Source organism: Anguilla anguilla, chromosome 3, assembly GCF_013347855.1.
Source record: "Anguilla anguilla isolate fAngAng1 chromosome 3, fAngAng1.pri, whole genome shotgun sequence".
Lineage (NCBI taxonomy): Eukaryota > Metazoa > Chordata > Actinopteri > Anguilliformes > Anguillidae > Anguilla > Anguilla anguilla.
In genome coordinates, this window is record NC_049203.1 from 11,540,882 (window position 1) to 11,565,884 (window position 25,003).

The 25,003-nt window shown below is 47.0% G+C and overlaps 1 protein-coding gene across 2 annotated transcripts in view; it reads left to right on the top strand.

The window, feature by feature from the left end:
* The window catches only part of macrod1 (mono-ADP ribosylhydrolase 1), a 77,102-nt gene that overhangs the window by 51,200 nt on the left and 899 nt on the right, over positions 1–25,003 (top strand). The window contains exons 5-10 of one of the 2 annotated variants that reach the window (XM_035411499.1): positions 10,493–10,609; positions 19,464–19,585; positions 20,020–20,050; positions 21,401–21,474; positions 22,667–22,748; positions 24,963–24,998. In XM_035411499.1, coding sequence (XP_035267390.1) covers positions 10,493–10,609; positions 19,464–19,585; positions 20,020–20,050; positions 21,401–21,474; positions 22,667–22,748; positions 24,963–24,970 — 434 coding nt within the window. In that variant the 3' untranslated portion in view covers positions 24,971–24,998. The remainder of the gene's footprint in view (positions 1–10,492; positions 10,610–19,463; positions 19,586–20,019; positions 20,051–21,400; positions 21,475–22,666; positions 22,749–24,962; positions 24,999–25,003) is intronic. The other variant, XM_035411498.1, reaches the window with a different exon arrangement.

Genomic DNA, 25,003 nt, shown 5'->3' on the forward strand with positions numbered 1-25,003 from the left:
GAACCTGCGCGCAGAATTAAGAGTGTGGGTCGGACCGTTTGCGGTTGTTTGAGGGGATTTGCGCGTGCGTGCGTATTTTGTGCGTATTTGCGCTTGTGGGGGGGGGTTAGGGGGGTTGTTTTCTCTCGTCGGTTTATTTTTGTGTTACGTAAATGTTTGCCGGCATCTGTGTCTCAGTATCTGTGTGTGTGTGTGTGTGTGTGTGTGTGCGCTGGTGTGAGTGTGCACACAAGTGAGTATCTGTTCAGCAGAAGCTGACTGCACGTAATTTATGAGTGTGGAGTGCTGTGTAAATAAACAGTAATTTCTCAGTGTTGACTGGGTGCTTGGTGGGGGGGCGTGGGGAGGGGGGGGGTGTTAAGTGCCTGGCTGTGTGCTAATCAATATCAGTGATAAATCTGCACTGCAAATTCCAGCTCATCTGAACCACCTCTCTCTCCCTCCCTTTCTCCCCCTCCTTTTCTGTTTGTGTCTTTGACCCTCCACCTGCTTGTAAAATGCATCGCTGCCTGTTTTCTTTTTCCTCTATCCCCCTCCTTCCGCCCGGCTTAATTCAGATTTGCTTTGTTAGCTGGAACAACGACACGTCTGCACTTGAATGGCACTTTTAGACGCTTCATACTAAACAACCTGCTGTTGAAAAGCAGTTGATTCACCAATAACCTTTACCGTGTCACTTTCGAATGTTCCTTCCCCTCTTTGTCTCCTCTTCTGTTTCCTCTCGTCCCTGGCTACCTGCCCTTCTTTTCTCTTCTTCATATTCACCTGTGCTTTTTCCTTCTTTTCTTTCTCTCACTTCCCCCCTCCCCGTTCCTCGACTCCTCTCGAGGTTTGTTACTGAGCAAGTTGAGAAGCTTGGTGTTAATTAGAGAGGGACTGCGCGATGAGGTTAGGCCATTTCTATTGGCAACCGTGAGCATGTGACAGAGGGAAAAGTATTCAGAGGAAGAGGTGAAGAAAATCAGCAAATGTTGGAGGAAGTGTGTCCTTTTGGGAGGGAGGTGGTATGTGGGGAGGGGGGGAGCTCGTCTGAATGTCTCCAGAAAGTAATTCTACTGTTTGTTAAAGTGTTACAGTGAGTGTGCATTGTTTGTGCAGGATTACCGTTACAGTGCCTTTGTGTTTGGAGAGTCTAACCCGTCCCTGGAGAGTGGGGTGGGTAAATCTCTAGCTGCGTCTTACCAGAGCCAAAGAGATTGATATTCCTGGCCTTTCTGCCTGGAGCTCATCATTAAAACGGATAGATCAGGGTTCTGTCCAGGGCATGTACCTTCTATAGAGATCAGGTGACACCCGGTCCATGCACAGCTCTGCTCTTGCCCATGAAGCTAGCTCCGGGGCCCTCCACACGTGGGACGCTTGTGCAGCGCACAGCAGAGTGTCCCACGGTCCAGATTAAACCTTGGGCCACGCCTATCGCGCCTACCATGGACAGGAGCGCCGAGGGCGACGTGCAGTCGGCCAACTTGGCCGTGGCCACAGCGCCTCGCGAGGAAGGAGGGCTTCGCCTGGCCTCGCTACCGTTCCCCGGGTCCCGCATTAGCGGCCTCTGCGGTTGTTCCTGCACCATCTGCTCCAGCTGCGCAGGCCCCTGCAGGGGACGGCCCTCGCTGCCCTTCAGAACTCACGGAGGATGTTGCCGTGATAGAAGGGTCCTCCAGGTGTTGATTGGATGATTGGGCGGAGGGGTAGTGCGTAATGGGTAAAGAACTGGCCTTGTAACCTAAAAGGTCGCAAGTTCCAATTCCCGGATAAGCCACTGCTGTTGTACCCTTGAGCAAGGTACTTAGCCTGCATTGCTGCAGTATATGTCCAGCCGTATAAATGGATGCTATGTGGAAAAAGTGGTGTAAGTCGCTCTGGGTAAGAGCGTCTGATAAATGCCTGTAATGCAATGTAATGTGACTATAGGGGGCTATGTATAAAAACAGCTCATTCCTACATGGATCATCCAATATGGGTGCACATATCCTCAAATTGAAGCTGACAGTCTGCACTTTAACCTCATATTAAAGTTTTATTTCAAAGTACATAGAGCCACTGTTACAAAAATGCTTGCATATATATATATATATATATATATATATATATATATATATATATATATATATATATATATCCATCTATCCATCCATCATCTGTACCCACTTATACTGGGCAGGTTTGCGGCAAAGACTTTTTTAAAATTTGGCTCTGTACTCCACAATTTTTGATTTGTAATCAAACAATTCACATGTGGTTAAAGTGCACATTCTAAGCTCACACTTTTTTTTTTACATAACCCTGCATTGAAACGTGTAAAACATACCCTTTTATAAAACCTGAGAAATCTGAAATTGTGGAATACAGAGACAAAACTTTAGAATAATTTAGTTAATATATGCACATTTATTGAATAACAAACCAAAATACTAACCTTTTTTTTCAATTTCTGTGTTCAATAACACAAAAATGTGTTTTTCTTAAAAAATAACCTTAGACACCATTTTACTTGAAATAGCCTCCTTTGACTTTAATTACAATTAAATTCATTATTGGAAGCCTGTCCAGTCATTTTGCAAAGTGGGAGGTGGAGGGGTGGGAGGGAGATGGAGGAGTAATGAAATTGAGTGAAGTCTTATTTACTGTCCTTTTATACCCGCAGATCACAGTGGCCGTTTCACTGTCGTCAGGGGAACCGGTTTCTCTCTCTAACACGCATTGAGTTCCTGTAGTTGTGTTGCAATTTTACAATGGTTTCTTTTACTAGACACCACAATATATTTGTCTACTGCCTCTTGATCTTCCTGGTCTTCTCCTGTTAACATTACTGCCCATTGGCTGGGCCCTGAATGTCTTCTGAATGCTACTTCTGGAAATTATGGATATAACCTTGCCACAAATATGTTTATTTGACCCCGCACATATAAGCCTAATGCCTTCTTCTTTGCCATATTTCTTTTAGCTTTTGTGCCTGTTTTACTTACATTACAGGCCAATGGTATTAGGCTACTTGTGGGTTTTTTTTTTTTTAACTCAAGGTAGATAATATTTCAGTCAGTTTAACTAACCCTTTCTGCCTGCAAAATGATTGTGTAGACTTACAGTAATTTAATTTTAATTAAAGGCAGAGGAGGCTTTTCTGAGGAAAGTTGTGTCGAAGATTAGGTAGAAACTGAAAAAAACAAGTTTTTTGTGGTTCAGTATTCAATAAATGCACATATAATATATATATATATATATATATATATATATATGTGTGTGTGTATGTATATATTCATCTCCTGTTGGTATTCTTTCACTGTGGGGTTTTAGTTATGTTCTAATGTGTTGAATAAAAGGAAAAATATAGAAGGCTTTGTAAAATGGAAACATGTAAAGAGTGAAGATAAAAGGTCATAATCATTATGCAGGCCCATTTCATGGCACCCTTCAATTTTCACATCCTTACCTACACCAGTTATTTTACCTGTTTGTATTTTAAGGGGCCCTCAATATAATTTCTAAATGGAAAATACTTGCTGTATTTATTAAAAATGATTTTCCATTTTAAATAGAAATAAATGGCACGGTTGTCTTGGTGGGCATGCTGAATTTCGGGCACAACATTTTGACCTTTCTCTTACAAGCCAACCGAAACTGCTTCAGGAGTAAAGAATACAATTCCACCCCCTTCTGTTTCCTCCGAAATCACAATAAGTCAGCGATGACATCTGGCTTTAAAGCAGGGACTGTGATAAAAAAAGGCAATTTAAAAGGGCATATATGTGAATTCTGGAAAACCTGTATATTTACCATTTAAATGACTTCTTGAGTATTTCTTTCTTTCATTCTTCTTCTTCTTTTTTTTTTTTTTTTTTTGCTTCATGAGTATTTCTGCCTGTATGTTTTTTATACATACAGGCATTCTCTGAACCTAACCTTAGTTTTGTAAAGACACAGTTTCTGTGAGTTTTCTGTGTTAGTCTCCATTTAATACTTAAGCTAATGTCGTTGATTATACAATTAAATTAGGTTTGGTTAAAACAGATAGTAGACCCTGTGATTCTCTAGGACTAGGCAGAATTCACCCTAACCATATCTGTCATTAATGTGCACTGTTTCTCAATACTTTAAAAAAGAGAATCTTGTATTTTTAATCTTGCGGCATAAACTCGTACCGTCTCAAGCTCATCTTTAGGCCTGTTCAAGTTCATCAATTTATTTTTGACAGAGTAAAAATGGCGTTTTTTTTATAAGCGCTAAAAAAAATAAGATTAAGGTTGTGCCGGTCAACCATTAGGATTATGCTAGCCAAACAGTTTATTCGGGCCGTGTTCTTTCATTTGCAGCGGTAATTTACGGCATGGAAGTGGGCAGCTGCTGACTTGAAATTGAACGCCTCGCAGGTTTTAGTCTATCTCGCCGTTCGCATTAGATGCGTAACCCGCTGCAGTCGGCTTCTCGCTGCGCTTATGATCCAATAGAAATCACCGCTTCCTGCTGGAGGGCGATTTTGGGCGATAACTGTGAGAAGCTGCTGTGCTTTTGAGACAAAATAAGTACAATGTATACTTGAAATTGTAAATATGCATTTCAGACATTTTGTCTCAAATGCACAGCAAATTATTGTTATTTTTCACCATATATATTATATATATTTTTTATTGTTACTTTTCAAAATACTATTATTTTTTTTCATTGTTATCACCATATATACTGTATGTATATATATATATATATATATATATATATATATTGCCAGTCAGAATGTCCAAAATGCCTTAAGACTGACTTAAATAATTTATCATTCAAAAACTGCCAGTTGTGAGCTGGACTAGGGTTTGGAACCCCTACTTTAACGTATCCTACGCAGAGTAATTCGGAACAGATGGGGAATTTGTCATGTAAAACAGTTTGAATTCATTAAAATGATACATTTCAAATAATTAAATATACGTGTGCAGTCCCTAAACATTTGTTCTGAATCTTTATTTTCAATGAAGACACGAGAAAGCGACAGATTGCTGCGTTTGACTTCCTCTCATGCACTGCACTGAGCATTGCACGGCTGCTAAAATGGTGCGAATCGAGTGCAGTTTACGGTAACGCGTGTGATTACGGGAGAGAAGGAGAGTCGCGAGGTACTCTGCGTCCTGCCCTTGCCTTGGCAGCACACAGGCTGCGGCCGTTTGCCTGTAATGGAGCAAAAGCTGCTAACTGGACTGATATGGATTAGGCAGATTCTTATCAGGGGATTTGGGACTCGGGAAACAGATGTGCTGCCACCGTCCTGACACCTCTGACTGATTGCCACCGAGCTGGCCAGACGCACCAATCACAAGCTGGCTGGCACATACCAATCAGAGCATCTACAGGACATTTCCCTTGACCAATCGTTGACTGGAGGACAATATTATCCTTCACTCACGTCGTACTCCCTTTATGGGGGCAGGCTTTTTTTAGTCTGCTGATCTGTTGCATGTTGGCAGATCCTCCAGTTGGTCACTTAAGGGGACAATTTTTTACTCCAACCCTCCAATCAGACACTGACTGGCACTGAGATGAGTTGCAAGTGAAGGTTTGAAGGTTTTTTTCTGTGGAAACAAATTTCTGTCTAATTCATCATTTCAATAATGCGTTGGAATTTATGCTGCATGTGAACTTGTGTGCCTGCTAATGTGTTTGAGTGCACTGTGGAAATATACTTCATTTTGTAATTGCCTGTTGGTTTTTTGTTGTTGATTTTGGTAATATGTGGATGTAAGATAAAATCTCTGTCCTGTCATATCCATGTGCTGTATGTCCCCTTTAAACTGAGGTTTTATGGCAGGGTTTCAGATTGAGATAAAAATTATGAAAAATTCCAGGTGGCAAAAATCCATGTTGGCTGGGCACGCTCGCCATATTTCCCTAGGAAACCTTTGCAAGCCATCAGGTCTGCTCTAAACTGAGAACTGCACCAGAAGCTCTGTCTCAGTCTGTGTGTGAGTGTGTGTGTGTGTGTGTGTGTGTGTTTGTGTGTGTGCGTGCGTGTGTGCATGCGTGCCTGTGTTTGTGCGCGTGTGTGGACTTGCGTGTGCGTGTGCTTGTGCGTGTGCGTGTGTGTGTGTGTATGTGCGTTTGTGTGCATTTGTGTGTGTGTGTGATCGGGTGTGTGTGCACATTCATCTGTGCACTTTCCTGACATGTTGCAGGCTTCCAACCTCGTTAGCATGGAGCCAATTAGCACCTGCTAACGAGGCCGCTCTCCCTGTCTGAGTCTATAAAGGGGAGGTGTGGGCGATGACACAGGAAGGCTGGATGGTCCCCAAGGCCAACGCTCCCCCCCCCCACCTCTGACAAACACTGACTGACTCACTGAGCTGCCTCTTTCTCGGCTGAACTGTGTACAATGAACTCCTCTGTGTAATCAAGCCTTATTCTGTCTCTATCTCTCTCTCTCTGTCCCTCTCTCTCTCTCTCTCTCTCTCTCTCTCTCTCTCTCCATCTTTCTCTCTACGCACCTCTCCTGTATCATCCCTGTCTTTCTCTCACATTCGGGTTCTGATAGAATTTTTGTCGCAACAAAAATAACGTTATTGTTTTGTTCTAAATTTATCTTTTGTAGAATATAGAACCTGGCAGTCCTATATAGATCAACTGTCTATCTCCCTAGACAGGGACATGGCTCAGGATACAGCACAAGATAACTGAGAAGACATAACAACAGTGTAACATTATGTCTGAAGCTAAGCATACATGCAAGAACTCTAATTTGCATATATCCAATGAGATTCATCTGCAACGTTATGCTAATAGCAGGACGTACCCTTTACCAATGCAGTACCAAGAGTTTTCTACCTTTCAAGATTTTCCACAGAAATAACCATAACGGTAATGGATTCTTTGGTTTGGGTGCAGCATCTCACAGCTATATAATTCCATCTTCTTATTTTCCTGCTGTTTATATCATGTGAAATGCTCCCCAAATGATTAATTTTCCAAATTGGTCCCTATATATTTCAACACTCAACTCTGATCATAGTACATTTCATTCATGCTCATGGACAAAATGTTATTTTTTACGATATTTCAGCTAATAGATCACATTAAAAAAAATGTGATGGATGCAGTCTGAGGCTAGTGTTGTGCAGCCTATTGCTGACGTTTAAATGGTGTACACGAAGCTCATGTTGTTAAGGAATTGCAGGAACTGCTTTGACTCTGGGGAAGATATTGTTTGGCATTAATTGTGTTTAGATTCTAGGGCTGCCTATGGGTGGCCCTGAAGTGCAGTTTGTGTTTCTGAAAACAGTTACTTATCCAAAGTAAAAAAAAAAAAAAAAAACATCAAAAAACAGAGGACTACTCCAAGCGGAGCCTAATTCAAACACCGCCTGCAGGGTTGCCAGATTGCCACTGAAATCCTACAACTGCAGCAAAATCACGACGAAAAACCTTCACTATGAAGCCTGATTTCTTGGCCATAGTTTAGCCTGTGCGCAATTGAATGATTTGTTAAATTAGAGAGAAGTTAAGAAAACTGTCGGGGGGCACGCACGATGTCTCAATTTAAATGAGTCTTTTTCTCAATATCTAGGATATGGCTGTGTTTACCATACCCCCTGCAGCCTTCAGCATTTCGCTAAGCTAACTCACAGCGGCGCCTCGGAGGGATTTCAAAGGGTTTAACCCCCTGACAAATCGCATTGATCCGCCATTACTTGTCATGGCAACTTGTCTTTATCCCTCCTTCATACTGATTTCTGGTGGCTGACACATTGCCATTGGTTTACTCTCGGTCTCATAGGTCTGTACCGGCCTGCAGAATTATCTGTCCTTTCTCTAATAATTTACACTGGAAATGGTAGGTGAGGTGACTTCCTTTTCAAATAGGTTTTTTTTTTTTTTTTTTAACTGAAAAATAAGCAAAATTAGTCAAGACATTGAATGGAGTTGACAGCTCATGTTTTTAAACAACATCAAAGTGCAGGGCCAGTATGGTCACAGTCAGCATGAAAATAATAACCAGTTAACAAAGCAAAGTTCTGCGAAGCAGGTAATTATGCAGTCAGTGCACAGGAGCACCCCGTTGGGTCAGTGGTGTGCATTCCAAACACAATGGACAGCACGGTGTCTGAACCGTTTCATGATGACACTGAAAGTTGAAGTTTTAAGAGGGTAATTACAAAAGCACATAGTCCACAATATGAAATATGAGAGCGGAATTTGGAATTCAGTCAGGTCTAAAATAGACTAATTGCAGACATTCAGAGTAGTATTATTCTCAGAGGTGCAGAAATAGAAAAGTTGGTTATGATAATACTGTGTTGTTTGATGAGGTCCACCTAAAAACATGATGTATCTTTGGCCTTTAAACTGAACCCAGCAGTCTCGCACAGTAAATTCACTACAATGATTTTTGGTGGACTAAAATTTCATTTGACATCAGTATATTTGACTTCAGTGTATCATACCATAATTCACTTTCAGTGCCATTGCGTCATGTGTTATCCAGAGTAAATCTGAAGACGCGTCAGCCCATTATCAGAGATCCAATGAAAAGGGTGTGACATTGATCTCAGCAAACTCTCTACCTTTTTTACCAATGAGCGATATGTTTTTTTTCCATTGCATGAAAAGTATTTTATCATTTATCCCTTAAGGTTGAATAAACATATAAACAGCTGTAACATTTGAATTGCAAATGTTAGAGATTTATTGAGCTTCTTTGTGTTGTTGAGATTACAAAACCATTAATCGTGCTCAGAAGGCAAACCTGCTTTTCAGAGGTCTTAAATTTCCACGCAAATAAGAGGCTTGTGCTGAGCATGGGCTTCATCGTTCAACGGAATACTTACTGGAGCTGATTTTATGAAAGCCCCTCCCTCTTTCGCCCTGCTCATCCCAGTAATGCGTTTGAATGGAGGAGATGGCATTTGTGCTGAGGGTAAAGGTTGGCAGTGAGGCTTTCTGTCAAACGTTTGAATTGCGAGTTTGAGCCGTTGTGCTCAGTCAGTCCCTCCCTCTCTTTCTTTCGTCTGCACAACAAAAAGGTGCGATCGTTTGGTAACCACGGGCCTTCGAGTGACAACCACGTTATCAATAACATCTCCGCAATGACAGGTGAATTAAAGTGACGATGAAATAACCCTTTTCTCTCCTCCCGTCGTCCGCCCCCTCCGGTCTCTCTCGTTTATTGCTCTCGCTCTCGCTGTCTTAATTTCGCCGCCGCGTTTCATACTCGCGCTACTCGTGAATTCTTCACATATGCCTTTCTAATTATTTGCTGAAATGGAATGACTTGGATGGTTGATGCGTACTGTGGGGAATTTGAACCCCCCGCGTGCCGGTGAGAACAGCGCACTTGTTATAATAGTTTTGTTAATGACATGTATGTGTCACTGCCGCGTGTGCGTGTGACAGAGGAGCGTCGCAATGCTGAAATTAGCCCGATATTCACACCTTGAAAAAGATCAACTGATACTGGTACAGTACTCTCCTGGAGTCAGTTTGTTTTGCCTCATAGTGAAGAAAGAAAGAACGTTTTATGTTTGTGTGAAACTCCTACACTTTCACCCTGCCACTCTCTCCATCTTTAGATTCCATCTTTTTTTCCCACTCTCTACCCTTATCTATCCATATCTCTCTGCCCAATGCTATTTTTAAATCTTTATCACTTCCTCTCCCACTTTCTCATTTTCTCCCTCCCTCATTCTCTCTCTCTCCCATTTCCCTCTCTTGGAATCAAAGTCAAAATGTCAAAGTGCTTATCGGTGTGACCAATTTAGACATTGCCAATGAAGCAAAACTGTTGCCATCAGTAGTGACAACCGTCAATCATTTTGTACATTACGCAAAGTGATGCAACGATTCACAAACTGGGCCACAGATGCAGTACTCTGCCCTACAGCAGAAAGGATGACCCCCATATGGCTTGCAAAAAAATGTCTTTGTGCTGAATTTGTGTGTGTGTGTGTGTGTGTGTGTATGTGTGCGTGTGTGTGTTTGTGTGTCTGTGCCTCTGGCCCCATGTATTCTCTTTTAAATTACATTTTTTCAAGTCCAGTGATGTTCAGGCATACATTCTTAAGAAACTATTATGCCAGGCCTATCCTAGAGATGTTCTATTTACTGGATAAACCTCCAGTATACCTGTAGAGTTGAGATGTATTTCATGGTTGTTGACCATTAACTGCATCATTGTGTCAGTATTTCATGCTCAGTTTTTAGCTGGTCACACTAATGCAGAGGCATCTTACCAAAGGGCCACTTACTGCAGTCTTGTGACCCTGATTTGGACCCTGAAATTGAGAGCCTTGGTTCAGTTCGTGGAAGTCGTGTCATGGTCTAAATATTTACTTAGGTTTGAGATCTCAGAACTCATACCACATTTTCACCAAATACGTGGTCTCAATTAGATTTTATTAGGAGTTTTGAAACATTTCCAATGAAAGGATAGAATGGCTCAGATTCTCCTGTGACTACTCTCTCTTCCCTTCTCTCTTACCACCCCCCCCCCCCCCCACGCCTGCCCCGCCCCTCTCCACAGTGGACGGATCCATTCACCGCGGGGCTGGACCTCTGCTGAAGAAGGAATGCGCCACTCTGGGAGGGTGTGAAACGGGCCAGGCCAAAATCACCGGAGCATATGGCCTGCCTGCCAAGCGTGAGTTACCAGCTCTTCCTTTCAGGTTTTAGCTTTTGCTGGTTTCACATCGGGGTCGCTGACTTGAAAGTAAAACAATTTCAAGCCATATTAAAACCGCTGTTATACTGTGGTTCACTTAACACTTATTTAAGACATGTATATGATAACTGTCCTGTATTCAGACCTATATGCAGGTACTGTATGCAAGTATGTACGGACGTATGTATGTATGTACGTATGTATGGTGATTAATGGTTACATTTATCATCTGTTACCTATTATTCCATGCTGTTGTCTTGCTAACATGCTTTTCTATTTCCACACTAAGAAACTGGATTTTCCTTCTTTTTCTTCAATTTTATATTTTTAACCAGGATTTATGGAGCAAGTTTTATGCGCATGCCTTTCGCGCCTAATTGTGAATATCCGATGTGTTTTAGTAGTCATTATGTAGGTGACACGTTTGTTGATTTCGTTTTTTTAATTTTTAATTTTTACAGTTTGAAATGGGATTAAGCTTATTGTGCACCGGGGAGTTACTTAGACCGAATTTATACGTGGCAAATAAAATTCTGGCTAATCACCTCCGTTTGCTGCCACCAGTGCATAATGTGGGTTGCATGTTGAGCCTACAGTGTATTTCCCAGCATCAGCTTGGGATCCTGGCGCGCTCATGCGTTTGTTTTGCTGTAAAACGGGACCACCAGGCTGGAGGAATGGCAGCCAGACCCTGTTTTGCACACACACTCTTTCAAGTGTGGGGAGCGGCACGGTGCAGCGAGGCCAAAGCCAAACCGGGGGGGGGGGATATAAACCGGTTAGAAATGTCCGTGCGCTTTTATTAATGACTGAGCTGCACGAAACAATCCATGTTCTAGAAATGGCAGTTTTTCTTTTTTATTTTAACAGTGAAACATGGCCGCCGGGGGTTCTGCGGGACCGGGGGGAGCGCGTGGTTAACTGCCTCTGTTTTCCGGTGCGATTTAGAGGAGGGTCTCAAATTTAATTTCTCACCTACCGCGAGCAGGGCGGACCGCCGTACTTCCTGCCCAGAATGCACTCGCCACATGTTTTTGTTTGCCAATAAGCACTATCTGGGAGAGAGGGCTGGGATTCCAACGCCTCAGACTCTCTCTCTCTCTGCTTCCACACCCTGGCCCTCGCATTCGCCATCCGAGCTCGCGGGGAGGGGGCGTGCCGACGCTCACAGCATATGTGAATGCGTTCTCGGCCCCCCCAAACTGCCCCCCATACTCACAGCATATATGAATGCGCTCTCGCCCCCCCCCAAACTGCCCCCCCATACTCACAGCATATGTGAATGCGTTCTTGCCCCCCCCACAAACCCCCCCCCCCCCCATACTCACAGCATATGTGAATGTGTTCTCGTTCCCCCCCCAAACCTCCCCCCCTGTATTCCGCGGATGGGTCGACGGCTACGTTTGGGATGGGGGGGGGGGTGCGCCTGGCTTTTCACGCGCATCTGTTCCATTGTGAGGCGTTTGCATGTGGGAGGATGCTGGAGAGCTCACAGGTGTCCGGGCGGCTGAGTGGAGGCGCTCCTGTCGGGCTTTGTCGCCGCGCGGAAGTGAACGGGAACGAACGCGCGGCCCCAAGGTAGCGTGGGCCGCGACGCGGCGTTCGCCTCACACGCCCACACGTGTTTGTCGTGATCCCCCCCCCCCCCGTTTCCCCCGTGCAAGCGCTCACAATTTCAAAGCGGAATTTGCATTAAAGGGGACGCGCCAAGTGTTGTGGAGTGGTCCTACAGCACGGGCACTTTTCAGTATGGAGCGTGCGAGCGTTGGAAATGGGAGGCGAACGGGCGCAGGGACGGTCTGAAGTGCGCACTGCCGCGCTAAGCCCTTCCATGCTAGCCCTGACGCGCAGGCTCCTCTTCAGCCTCCTGCGCTGTGACACACTGATTCACAATGACTGCCAGGCATCACCAGGCAATCACCACTCCCTCTCTCCCTCCCCTAATTCCCTCCCCCCCCCCCATCCCCTTTTCCCTCTCTCAGTAGGAGTGTGCAATAATTACGTAGTCAGACTGTGTTTACAGATGCAAGCGCACTTTAATTTATTCCCACACTTAGCAGTAATTCCCCACTTTAATTTATAGCTCCCCCACCCCCTTGGAGAGAGGGGAGGAGAGAGAGAGAGAGAGCGAGCATGCATTACTGTATCGACCCACACCCAGCACTTTTAAAAACTTCACCCTAGTAAATCCATATGGATTTAACAGGCTGCGCGTATAGTCCATCGGCCAATGTATACAACTGAGGGCTTTGGACAGGAGGGGACTTGGCTGGTGATTTGACTTATTCGATAGAAATGATGTCTTTAAATCCCCCCCCCCCCCCCCCCCCAAAAAAAAGACAATATGCTGCAGTATGGTCTTATGAGAAAATATCGACAGTTAACTGAAGGACAGGGGCACAGTGGGAATAGTGTGTATTGTGCTACTGCTGTACTGGCCTGGAGTTTGTAGAATGGGTTCTGGATTTGTAGGGGATGGTTTAAGAACATCAGATTCATTATGTTCCGCCGGCCTCAATCATCAATCACCCGGACTACCTTTCAGCTGGAGTTTCAGAATCCCGATTGCATCTCTTCTGCCTCCCAGTTCCTCGATGCGGCAGTCGATTTCAGCCCTTCCATTTCCCCTCATGGTGCTTTGATTGCATTGGTCACATTCGGTAGAATGAAAAGCGTTCAGAACTATATGTAGGGGGGGCACACAAAACACACTGGCAGGCGCGGGGTCTTCTGATCTACAGCAGTGCTGCACCGTGGGGCTTGAGTTTTAAATCCAGACTCTAAACCACACCGCCAGCCCCTGCCAACTGCCCTTGAGCTGGAGTTACTCGTAGGATTTAAGATAGTGACAACACTCGCAAAGGTTTTAAGTTGCCAAATTACTATTGTGAAAATCGTCCAATGATTGCAACCCGTTCTGTCCTGATGAGTACAATTGTGTGAAGCTGTCCTATCCCTCACAGGAGCTCTGGTAAACGTGCGGCTGTATATGATCGGGCCGGAGAACGTGAGAGGTGTAAAATAAAATAGTGTCATGTCATCCTGAAAAGTGGTCCACGTCCACTCTGATCGCGCGCCCATGGTTGGATCTTTTGTTGTCGTATGCGAAGAGGGTTGTGAGTCGACAGGGGTCCCCAGCAGAAGGAGGCGATACAAAAGCGTTTGCCTAGCGCGCGCGAGCTCTGTCAGCGTGTGTGTTCGGCGCGCCGCGGAGGCCGATGTGGCAGCGCTGCTAGGAAACAGCTTGTGGCAGCATTAAGTGTGTGAGAAGCACAGTGGGGTAGAGGGAGAGTCACAGTGAGAGACAGAGAGAGTGAGAGAGAGAGGGGGGGGGGAGCGAAGAAAGAGGAACTCTTTTTTGCCGCACGGCTCTGTGATGCCTGGAGATGAAGAGTCCCCTCCAGCCACCTGGGCCTCGGGCTCAGCGCATTACGCTCGCAGCGCCAGCCGGGAGGACAGGAGCGTCCAGCAGGCAGCGAGAGCGAACCCCGCCAGAACATACTGTACAAACACAACCCCTGCTTGTGTCCTGCCACACGCTGACAGCTGGAGCCTCACAATGCTGAGGGGCAGTGGGGTGACTCTTCACCAGCGGCTGATCGGCACCAGGAGATTCAAGCTCCCAATAGCTGTCCCCAACTACGCAGTTAACACCTGGGTCGGAACAGAGACCAGAACCTGCACGCATCCAGTGGACACGATTCGGCCATTGGGACACGCTGACAGTAAAGCAGACCACAGGGTCGCAGGTTGAGTGAATTTAAAGGTCCGAGGCAGAGTTCCATTACCTTCACATGTGAGAAGTGGGGTGCTGAATGCTCACCCAAAAAAATTTAAACGGAGCCTCAAAAAAATGTGCGGACCCTCCCCCCCCGTAGTGCCCGACTACCTGTCTGGGGCGGGTGAAGGTCCGTGCCACGCCCTCGGCCCCTGTCACAGGCCGACGGCGAGCGAGCGTTCGTGCGCGCACCTGCTCGGTAAAATAAGGGAGAAGGTCTGTCTGTTATCTCTAAATTGAATCCGAGCGTCAGCTTCTCACATTTTGACAATTTCAGCTTTCACCGAAATTAATGGGGAAAAAAATGTGTTTGCTTTGAAAACAGCCGAACATTTACATTTATTTGCAAGGCTCGGTTGAGTGCGAAAGAAGGTGACTGTGCACCCCGCATATCGGCCTCTTTATGTGCCTCTGGAACAAGCAATCCCCAACGACAGACATATAAATATAAATTGCAAATCGCTCCCGCGTTTGACACGACAATTCTCCAAATGCTTTAATTCGGGGAAATTAATGACGTGCCAGTCAACTCAGCCCTTTACAGATGTCTGCTGCTTGTTGCTCTCTTCTGGAAAACATGTTGATTGAATCCAGGCCTACAGTATATCATTAATAAAAATATCCTGTAAAGAGAATGGCAGGTGTAGACCTGCTCTCTGTTGCTCTTTTACTGGTACGTTCTTGGTTCAAGACTAGGCTGTACGCTTCAGGAGAACATGCAGAAATGTAATTCCTGACATGGGAGTTTTGATTACAATTGATCCCAGACAGAGAGAGACTGTTATTTTTTTTTTTTTACGTGAGTTATTAGCAACTCATTTATTATTCCTTATTATTTTCATGTTTTTTTTTTTTTTTTACTATTGTAGCTATCGTACCATCGTGATTTGCATTTTGATTATTGTATGCCGTATTTTTTTTTCTTCCTGTTTTGTAATTCTGCGTTGCGCCAGGAGGGCTCTTTGAACTTGGAAAATGTAAGAAGTGCGAGCGAAGAGGAGGGAGTTACAGAGGGTGAGGTAATGCTGCTTTTCAATCCAGCGCCACTCAAACGGAGAGGAGTCTCTGGCGGTGGCAGGGGGCGGGAAGGTGCGGGTGGGGGGGGGCTGTTGGGGGGAGGGAGCCGATCGGCACCCCAGTCCCAAAGCCAACCTGTGTACCAATACGAAGCCTGCCCCACGGGTCAGAGCCAGGGCCGTGGAAAACAAACAGCCCCGATTGTTAGTGAGGAAAAACGAGCAGAGATCTCCTGCATCAATCTCCATGCCCCTGGTCCCTCTTCCCTCTGTGGCCAATTAACGCTAATTAAAAACTGCACCGGCAAACGAACAAACACCCCTTCCTCTAGGAACCTCTCTCTCTCTCTCTCTCTCTCTCTGTCTCTCCATCTCTCTCTCTCCATCTCTCTCTCTCTGTCTCTCTCTCTCTCTCTCTGTCTCTCTCTGTCTCTCTCTCTCTCTCTGTCTCTCTCTCTCCGTCTCTCTCTCTCTCTCTGTCTCTCTCTCTCTCCATCTCTCTCTCTCTCTGTCTCTGTCTCTCTCTGTCAAACACACACACACTTTCATTCTCTCTCTCCCCCCACTCTCTCTATCTCTCTCTTTCTCTCTACCCTGCTCTCTCTCTCTCTCTGCCTCTCTCTCTCTCTGTCAAACACACACACACTTTCATTCTCTCTCTCCCCCACTCCTTCTCTCGCTTTCTTTCTCTCTACCCTGCTCTCTCTCTCTCTCTGTCTCTGTCTCTGTCAAACACACACACACTTTCATTCTCTCTCTCCCCCACTCCCTCTCACTCTCTCTCTCTCTCTCTCTCTCTACACCCCGCTCTCTCTCTCTCTCTCTCCCCCTCCCTCCCGCCCTCCCTCCTTCCCTTGCTCAGCTGTCTAACGCAATACTCCTGTGCTCTTGTGCTGTCCACTGCAACACCAGAGAGACTGAGGGATTTGTGCAGTAATTCCCCTGGCTTCCCTTGTCCCCGTGCTGAGGCCCTGCTGGTCTCGATGACATTAACACAGCCAGATTTGACATTGTTGGGATAATTCTTCGTTTGCTGTGAGCGCGTGTGAGAGGCCCTTCAGTGCCGAGTACAGAGTGCTGCCGACGTGTTTGATCTTGATCATCCGTTAAGAGACGAACGCTCTGTGAGTCTGGGCTGCCGGTACAAATGTAAATATGTGCCCCGAATGTCCCTGAGGTTTATCTCGGTCGTACTTCCTAGTCCATCCATGCCGGGAGATCCTCAGTGAAGTTACCGTCCTTAGACTGAATACTGGCAGTTAGAGAAATGATGATGGTGACGGTTGTTTTCTGAGTTTGAACTATTAATCGTTATCATTACCATGCCTAGGCTTTTGAGTAGCAATGGCAGATTACAACCTTTACAGTGTGTAATTATTGGAAAGGGTGGTTTATGGGTCACTGTCTTCACACAGACCTCATCCTTTTCTGTGAGTAGTTAGCTTTTTCTATTTTTGAACAAATTCTGGAACACTTGTGAAGGCCAGAGGACTGAATTTTTAACAAGGGAGTATCCTGTCAACTGTATCCCTCCCTCCCTCCCTGCAGTGCTCACGGGACACCTGCCCTTAGTGGCCAATGGCACGCTTTGGGAAACACCGCCCGAGCGCGCTATTGGCCCTCTTCCCTGACCGGAGGAGGAAGTATTTGCGAATCGTCCGTGCCAGTGGGCCGTGGAGCGTGTCACAGACTGAGGCACCGGGGCCTTTGCCATGTAATTAAATTCCATAGCAGGGTGGATGAGAGAAAGGTTTGAGTTGGTAACACGCACAGGGAGGGGGCAAACTGTAGTCCTCCAGGGCAGTGGGAGGGCTGGGGGGGGTGGTGGGGGTGGTGGGGGTGGGGGAGGGGGGGGGGCCGGGTTACTCAGCCCTTAATTGGTTTCCATGGTCACTGTGTGGGTTTTCAGCCAGATCACCTGTTTTTTTTTTTCTTCTTTCTTTCCCCCGGCTCTCGTCGGGCCGGCGATTGATCGTGCCCACGCTCTGCCGGGGTGAGGAGAGAGAAGGTCCGCGGGTCCCGGCTCCTCCGAGCTCTCAGAGGTCCCGCCGCCGAATCTTAGCGCTCCTTTGAGACTCAGCGCCCCTCCTTCGGACGCGCGGGCGCACAGCAGCACCTTCAGGGGATGCGGAGCGGCGATGACCAGCGGAAACGGCTTCGTCGCTAATTAGCCGCCGCTGCGTAATTACATTTCGGCGATATTACGCTGCGCTGCGTTGTTCCGAGCGCTGGAGCACTTGTAAATATTGACTCGTTCCAGCAAACAGCGTCTTGAGAGGCATCAGAAGGACAGCAAAAGGACTGAAACCGAGAGTGGAGCGGGTGAGAGCTCAGAGCGAGACTAGAGAGGAAGGCGGGAGGGATTTCTAACCCTGGATGACAGAAAGCCTTCCCATCACTCCCAAACGTCATTGTATTTTTTTTGTGATTATTCTTAGCTCCATTCTGGCTTCTCCTGTGGAATTTTTTTTTTTTTTTGTCATGACCCTTTGATTGAGCTGACACTGGTGACTGGTCAGGGATTCGGGGGGGGGGGGGGGGGGGGGGGGGTATAACAGGGTGACAGGAGGTGTTAGATGGCCGTGTCCCCAGGTGAGGTGGTTGGGTGGGTGGAGGCCGCACCCTCCTTTGTGCAAAAGCCCACCCCTGCGTTTGGCCTACATGTCCACCCCACTGAGCAACAGCCCCGCTGGCCTTTCCCAGGCGGGGCTGGGGGGGCTGGTGGAGGGGTGGGGGGGGGGGTCTTAAAAGGCTGCCATGACAATAAAAGCCTGACCATTAAGGGCATTAAAATGGAGGGTGGCGCAGGACGCAGCCTTAATCCCCACGGACACACGAGCCGGCCGGACGGTCGCTGCACACACGTGTGTTCAGGCGTGAGCGGAGTGCCTTCTCCCATCCCGCAGTCTGAGTTGTTGTGTCCTCGGGCTGTGGCCCGTGCCTTTTTTCCGGACCCTTCTCCAGCTCAGAGTGTCAGGCAGGCCAGAACAGACGCACGCGCCCCCAGGGAAGATGGAGGCAGGGCGGAGGAAGCACGTACTGAGCGGCAGTCAGGGGAAAAAAATGAAAACGCAGCAATGCGATCCGGCTATTTCTCCCCACCCCCCCCCCCCCACCCTCCCCTCCCCACTCTTCCATTTCACTCAGTCGCTTTCTTGTTTTTTTTCTTCTTCCTCTTACTCCATTTCTCCTTCCCCCATTTGGCTTTCTCATTCTCCCCTTTTCACCATTTTCTGTTGTTCCTCTGTTCTTTTACTCCTCACTTTTTTCTCACTTCTTCAAAGTATGAGCTAAGCCATGTGACCCAAGGGTCTTTCAGCTGAGCATTTTGCTCTAATCCTGTTTGTTTTATTTACTTTCTCGCTTGCTGTGATTCCTATTTGTAATCGTTGTTCATTCTCTTATTTCCCATAAACCTCAAACTTCTTTCAAACAAGCTTTTTCCATTCTCTTTGAAGGATACGTTTGCTTAATTTGCAGGATTTGAATTTTGTTTTGCTGTTATGTTGTTTTGTGCTTAGTGACCATGATTCTTCTCTTGCGTGTCGTCCCAGAGGACCCAGATTCTCCATCTGTCACGGCCGTCCTTCCGTTTGCCCGCCTCCACACTGTCCCCGTTCTCCTCCGTTCTCCTCCGTTCTCCATCTCTCCGGCCCTAACTCCTTCCTTCCTTCCTTCCTTCTCCCACTCCTTTCCCCACCTCCTCCCTCGCCCGCTCTCCTCTGTCTTCTCGGAGTCGCTCCTCTCCCTGTCGGTTGATGTATGGCGCGGGTGACAGACAAAACAAACACTGGGGCGATCGATGCTGTAAACAGGAGCCGAGTGGGGTCGTAAATAAGGCCACAGTGACGGGACGACCTGACAGAGGGGAGCGCGGGGGGGGGGGTTTGGTTTCGGAGTGGGGGGTTTGGGTGGAGATGGGAAGGGGAGAGGATGGAGGACTGAAGGCAGAAAGACTGGAGGAGAGGGAGGGGTGTGACGGCGGGGGTTGGTGAAGGAGCGGGAGGTGACGGGCACACGTGTGTCTCCCCCCCCTCAGACGTGATTCACACGGTGGGGCCCATCGCCCAGGGGCCGGTGGGAGAGCGGGAGAGGGACGGCCTGCGGAGCTGTTACCGCGCCTGCCTGGACGTCGCCCTGGAGCACCGGCTGAGGACCGTGGTGAGGGAGGGGGGGGGGTGCCGGAACCTGTGCCGGTTCACTGTCACCTCTCTGGGGATTTGGGGGACATGACTTTCGTCAGGCTGTCTGAATTTGAAACAGGGCTCGGATGGGGGTGGGTGGGGGTGGGGTGGAATGGTGGAGAATGATGGATGGAAGGATGACAGGAAAGGCTTAGACTGAGAGGATGGTGAGGATGAGGAGGGTGAAAGGGAGGACTGAGGAAGGGCAGAGTTCAGGAGGGAGACAGGGGATCCCAGAGGAGGGGTGGGAGGGAAGGAGCAGGAGAGGAAAGGAGGAGGGGTAAATTGACAGTGGGAGAGGGAGAGAAGAAAATCGTTCGTGATCACATTGTGGAAATTGTGGAAATCTGTAATCACGAGTCTCAGATTGTTCCTTTTTGTTTTTTTTTTTTCTTTGCTGTGTGTCCTCAGGCTTTCCCCTGCATCTCCACCGGCGTGTACGGTGAGTCCACAGAGCGCGGCGCACACGCGTGTGGGTAAGCGTGTGGGTAAGTGTGGGGGTAAGTGTGGGGGTAAGTGTGGGGGTAAGCCTGTGTGTAAGCGTGGGGTAAGCCTGTGGGTAAGTGTGGGGGTAAGCCTGTGTGTAAGCGTGTGGGTAAGCCTGTGTGTAAGTGTGGGGGTAAGCGTGGGGTAAGCGTGTGGCCTCGCGCTGCATTGCGCTGAGTGGTTTGTAAACAGCCGTGTGTGCACAGGGCTCAGCACATATTTGTGCACACCAAAGACTTCCCCGGGACTCACGGTGCATTTTAGACGTGCTCTCTGAGCAGCTGCCAGATCACACTTGGAAGAAAAAGACTTAATCTGCTGTCTGGAAGTGGCTCTTCCGAACTGACGGACACCCGAGAGAGCCAATGGGTGAAAGGCAGAGCCCTGGGGGGGGGGGTCTTCATGAGGCGCCAGCGTAGGCCAGGTGTGCTCCGCCCCCCCGTGGGGCACGGGTCGCCAGATTTGTTTGGACATCATAAATGTGTCCTCTCCAAGAGTGAGGAGAAGGGCAGGAAAGCACATCCGGCCAGACAGCTGAATAATTAATAAATATCAACAATCAAAATTCAAATGGAATAATTCCCTGTTTATGCAGAATGGAGACCAGACACCTCCGAGCTGTACAGAGCACTATTTGCATGAGAGCTAGCGTGGATTTTAATTGGTTTCTTTGTGAATCCTTCATGGGCTGGTTTGAGGGGGCAACCTAGATTTGATCTTTTTGTTATTGTTTATTTTTTAATTGCATTGTACACTGAAATAATTTTCATGGAATTAATTTACAATTTGGCCAATTTTGGGCAGTTTTGTGAGTATATCTGTTTGTATTCATGCAAGTATGAAAAATAACACTGATAATAATAGAGCAGAAAATAACAATGATAATGTAACTCATAAAAGGAGTGGTTTTCATTGATGTGAATGAGCAGCAATTTAACTAAAATGAGATCTTGTAATATCGGCCCATTTTTCTGTGAAATCTTGAATGGGCTGGAATATAATTTTGATGTAATTTTATACATTTGCATAATATGGGTAAAATTGCAGGTTAAACGTTTTTGTGAGCAGGTCAGGCCTGGCTGATAGATTGAACATAGTTTCAGCAACTGTAATTTTTCAGCTGTGTGTGTGTGTGTGTATGTGTTTGTGTGCATGTGTGTGTGTGCATGCGTGTGTGTGTATGTGTGTGTGTGTGTGTTTTTGTGCGCGCGTGTGTGTGTGTGCATGTGTGTGTGCGTGTGTGTGTGTGTGTGTGCATTTGTGTGTGTGTGTGTGTGTGTGTCCATTCTGTCCCCGTCCTGTGCAGGATACCCTCCTGATCAAGCCGTGGACGTTGCTCTGGCCACAGTCAGGCAGTACCTGGAAGAGCACCATGCGCAGGTGTGTGCTGCTCCCTCCCCTGACTCCGCCCCCAGATCCCCTCCAGGTCTCCTGTTGCCGCTGCTGTTGTTGCTGGAGCTCGGAGGGGAACACAGGAGGCATCGCAACGGGACGGCATGCCGGGGGGACCGTTAAGTCTGCACGCACGCCTCGCAAAGCTTGAATTTAATTGGCTCCTTGCGGGACCAGAGTAGACTAATATACACAAGCGTTCGTGTCCTCCGGAGACGTGGGAAGAGAGACAGGGAGTTAGAGACTGGCGGAGTTACGTGGACATCGAACGCTGTTCCCCCCACCCCGAGCGCCCTGTCCTTCCCAGTCCTTCCCTGTGCCTCAGCCCCCGCCCCCCAGCCCCCTCTGTCCCAGCCTGCCCACTCTTTGAGTTGGTTTACTATTCACAGCGCCTCTCTCGCCCTCCTCACTCCACAGACGTGTGAAATGACTAATTAAAGATATCTAATTAAAGATTCCTAATTAAAGTTCTCGTTTTCCACACCACTAGCTCTTCTATGTTCTAAGTGCCTCACAGACGGGGGGGGGGGGGGGGGGAGGCGGGTGAGGGGGCAGATATTCCGTGGAAGAGATGGCGCGCGGGGGCAGGTTGTTTCAGATACGTGTCTGGAAAAGCGGTTGCCATATTTCTGATGGCGTCAGATTTCTATCAGCTGCTTGCTGGAAATCCTTTGTTGGCGGCAGAAGATGCCCAGTGTGTTATTTCTGTAAAGCAGCTATGAGGCTTTTTTTGGGAAGAAGCATCTGAAGCTCAGCCACTGCAGGGGTAGCAGTGTGAAAGCTATGCTGTAGCCTTGGAGGCTTATTGGATCTAAGCTTAAGGGCTATCGTCCAAACGCTAACCCTCAGTTCATCTCATCAGGAAGCCGCTAGTCCGTTTGCTGTAATCATGGTCCATCTGTGTAATAAAGGAAACGGGGGCTGTGTGTTGAGGAAAATGCGCGATGGGTTTTGAACTCCTTTTTGTATATCTGGGTTGGGTGCTTAGCCCGCGTTTTTTGTAGCGTGGTGGCTGTGCCTGCGGTAGCGCTGAGTCAGCGCTGAACGCAGCCGGCGTGCGGTCCTCCAGCGCCTCGGCCCCGTCGCCTTTCTCTGTCCTCCGGTAACGTTCCGCCGACGCGGACTTGCAGAAGGAGTGCTGAGCCATTTCCCCCGCCGTCTCTCTCTCTCTCTCTTTCAGCTGGATCGTGTCATCTTCTGTGTGTTTCTGAAGTCTGACGAGGAGCTGTACCAGGAGAGGCTCCCGCAGTACTTCCCACGCGGTGAGCATCTGCACAGGTGTACACCATCAGAGCTGCACACGTCCGCTCCATGATAATGCGCTATAGCACTGCTACACACATCCGCTCCATAACACTGCACTATACCACTACTACACACATCCGCTCCATAACACTACACTATACCACTGCTACACACGTCCGCTCCATAACACTGCACTATACCACTACTACACACATCCACTCCATAACATTACATTATAGCACTGCTACACACATCCGCTCCATAACATTACACTATACCACTACTACACACGTCCACTCCATAACACTAAACTATGGCTCTACTACATACATCCACCCTATAACATTACACTATAGCACTGCTATACACATCTACACCATAGCACTACACTACAACACTGCGACACAACTCCACACCATAGCACTGCACTACAAAACTGGTACACAACTCCACAGCATGGCACCACACTACAAAACTGCTACCCAAACACATCCACTCCATAGCGCTACGCTACCGAACTGCTACACACATCCACGCCTTAACAATGCAATATAAATCAGTTGGGAAAAAAAGGATGCTTCTCCCAGACAAGGTTAAAAGACACCATAATTAATTAAATTGATAAAAATCAAGGCACTCACAACAGCGGTACAAAAGTGAAAAAAGCCTTTATTTAAATGGGCAAAAACACACATTGCAAATGGCCAATCTTGGATCATCTGCCAAGTGTATTTTTTTAATTGATCATGGTGTCATGCTGTCTTGGCTAAGTATGCTTTTTTTTCTTTTTTTTGCAATCATTCACTTGATTTTCCTCTCTCACAATGGGCACTGTTCAGATTCACTCAATCCTAGCTGCGCTCCTGTGTATTTGCACTTTAATACTGCACATGAGCTCTGTACCACACATACAAACCATAATACTACACAAATACTATAAAAAAATAATCACTATGAATGTAGCGTGCATCAACTCCATAATACTGTGCAACTGCATCACACGACACGCCACTGAAACTTCCCGCACTGCCATAGCAACACACAGACACAAGCAGCTGGACGGCCGCATAACACTTTCATTCCATTACAGTCGTTAAGCAGATGCCTTAAAGCTGAGCACAACCGCTGCAGAACACACACTCTCCGCTCTCCGCTCTCCAGGACACCCAACATTCACTTCATGCATATTTTATAACCTCATTTTTTCTAAACCTAACGCTCAGATAGAGATCATAAAGTAATATCCTTTGAGTTAAGAGTGACAGCTTAGGGATCTCGGGGAGGGATCTCGGCAGGTGCTAATATTTCACTTCTTAAATGATTACTTTCACTCGCATAAAATTGACTTCTAATAGTGAAAAAAACCTATCAAATACGACTTAATTTTTCTGATGTTTACAGTTTAAAATGGCTCTGCATTGAAAAGGCACACAGTCATAATTATACTACAGTACCAAAGACTAGCACTGCAGCAATCAAACTTCACATCAGCTGGGCGACACCACAACCGCAGAATCCGTTTTATTAAGGCTAAACAACACTGCTGCGACATGCGTCCACTGCGCAGCTGAACATAACACAGCAACTGCAACGCACAGCACTGCACTAACAGAGCGCCGCTCGTCCACTCGATAACGTTGCACTACATTGCCGATACACCACATTGCACATTACTACTGCCTTACACGGCTCAGGATTACTGCACTTCAGCACGCAATTCCAGCAGCTGTTAAAAGAAAAGAAACATGACGGCACAGTTTAATGATCATGCTGTTTCTGCATTGTTGTGTCGTTTTGGCTCAGTAAATTAATGTCGATTGATTCGTTAAGTACACCACCCATGAAAGTGCGGAAAAATACAGACAACGCATTATTGCCAAACGTATCTACACGGTAACACGTAACGATAAACGACAACACGGTACTGCTTCACACTCTTCTCGTTTTCAAACAACTCATGCCTACTGTGGGCAGTATTAAGCTATTAGAAGGTGCACCCTCTTTGTAGGTGAAAAATGTTTTCATGAAAATCTGGTTGTGTATATTTTTTACATTAATCAATCTAAATCTGTATTTCCTATTTCATACCTGTCACAGCAATGTTTCATTGATGATATAAGTGCGACTGTTTTATGGGGCCCAAAATATGCATCTCAGCCTATCACATTTGTTTTCCCCACAAACCCCCTTCTTTGCCCCCCCCCCCCCCCTCCTCCTCCCCCTTCCCCTAGCTGGCTGACCAATCAGAAATCTTGGTACAGGGACAGGTAAA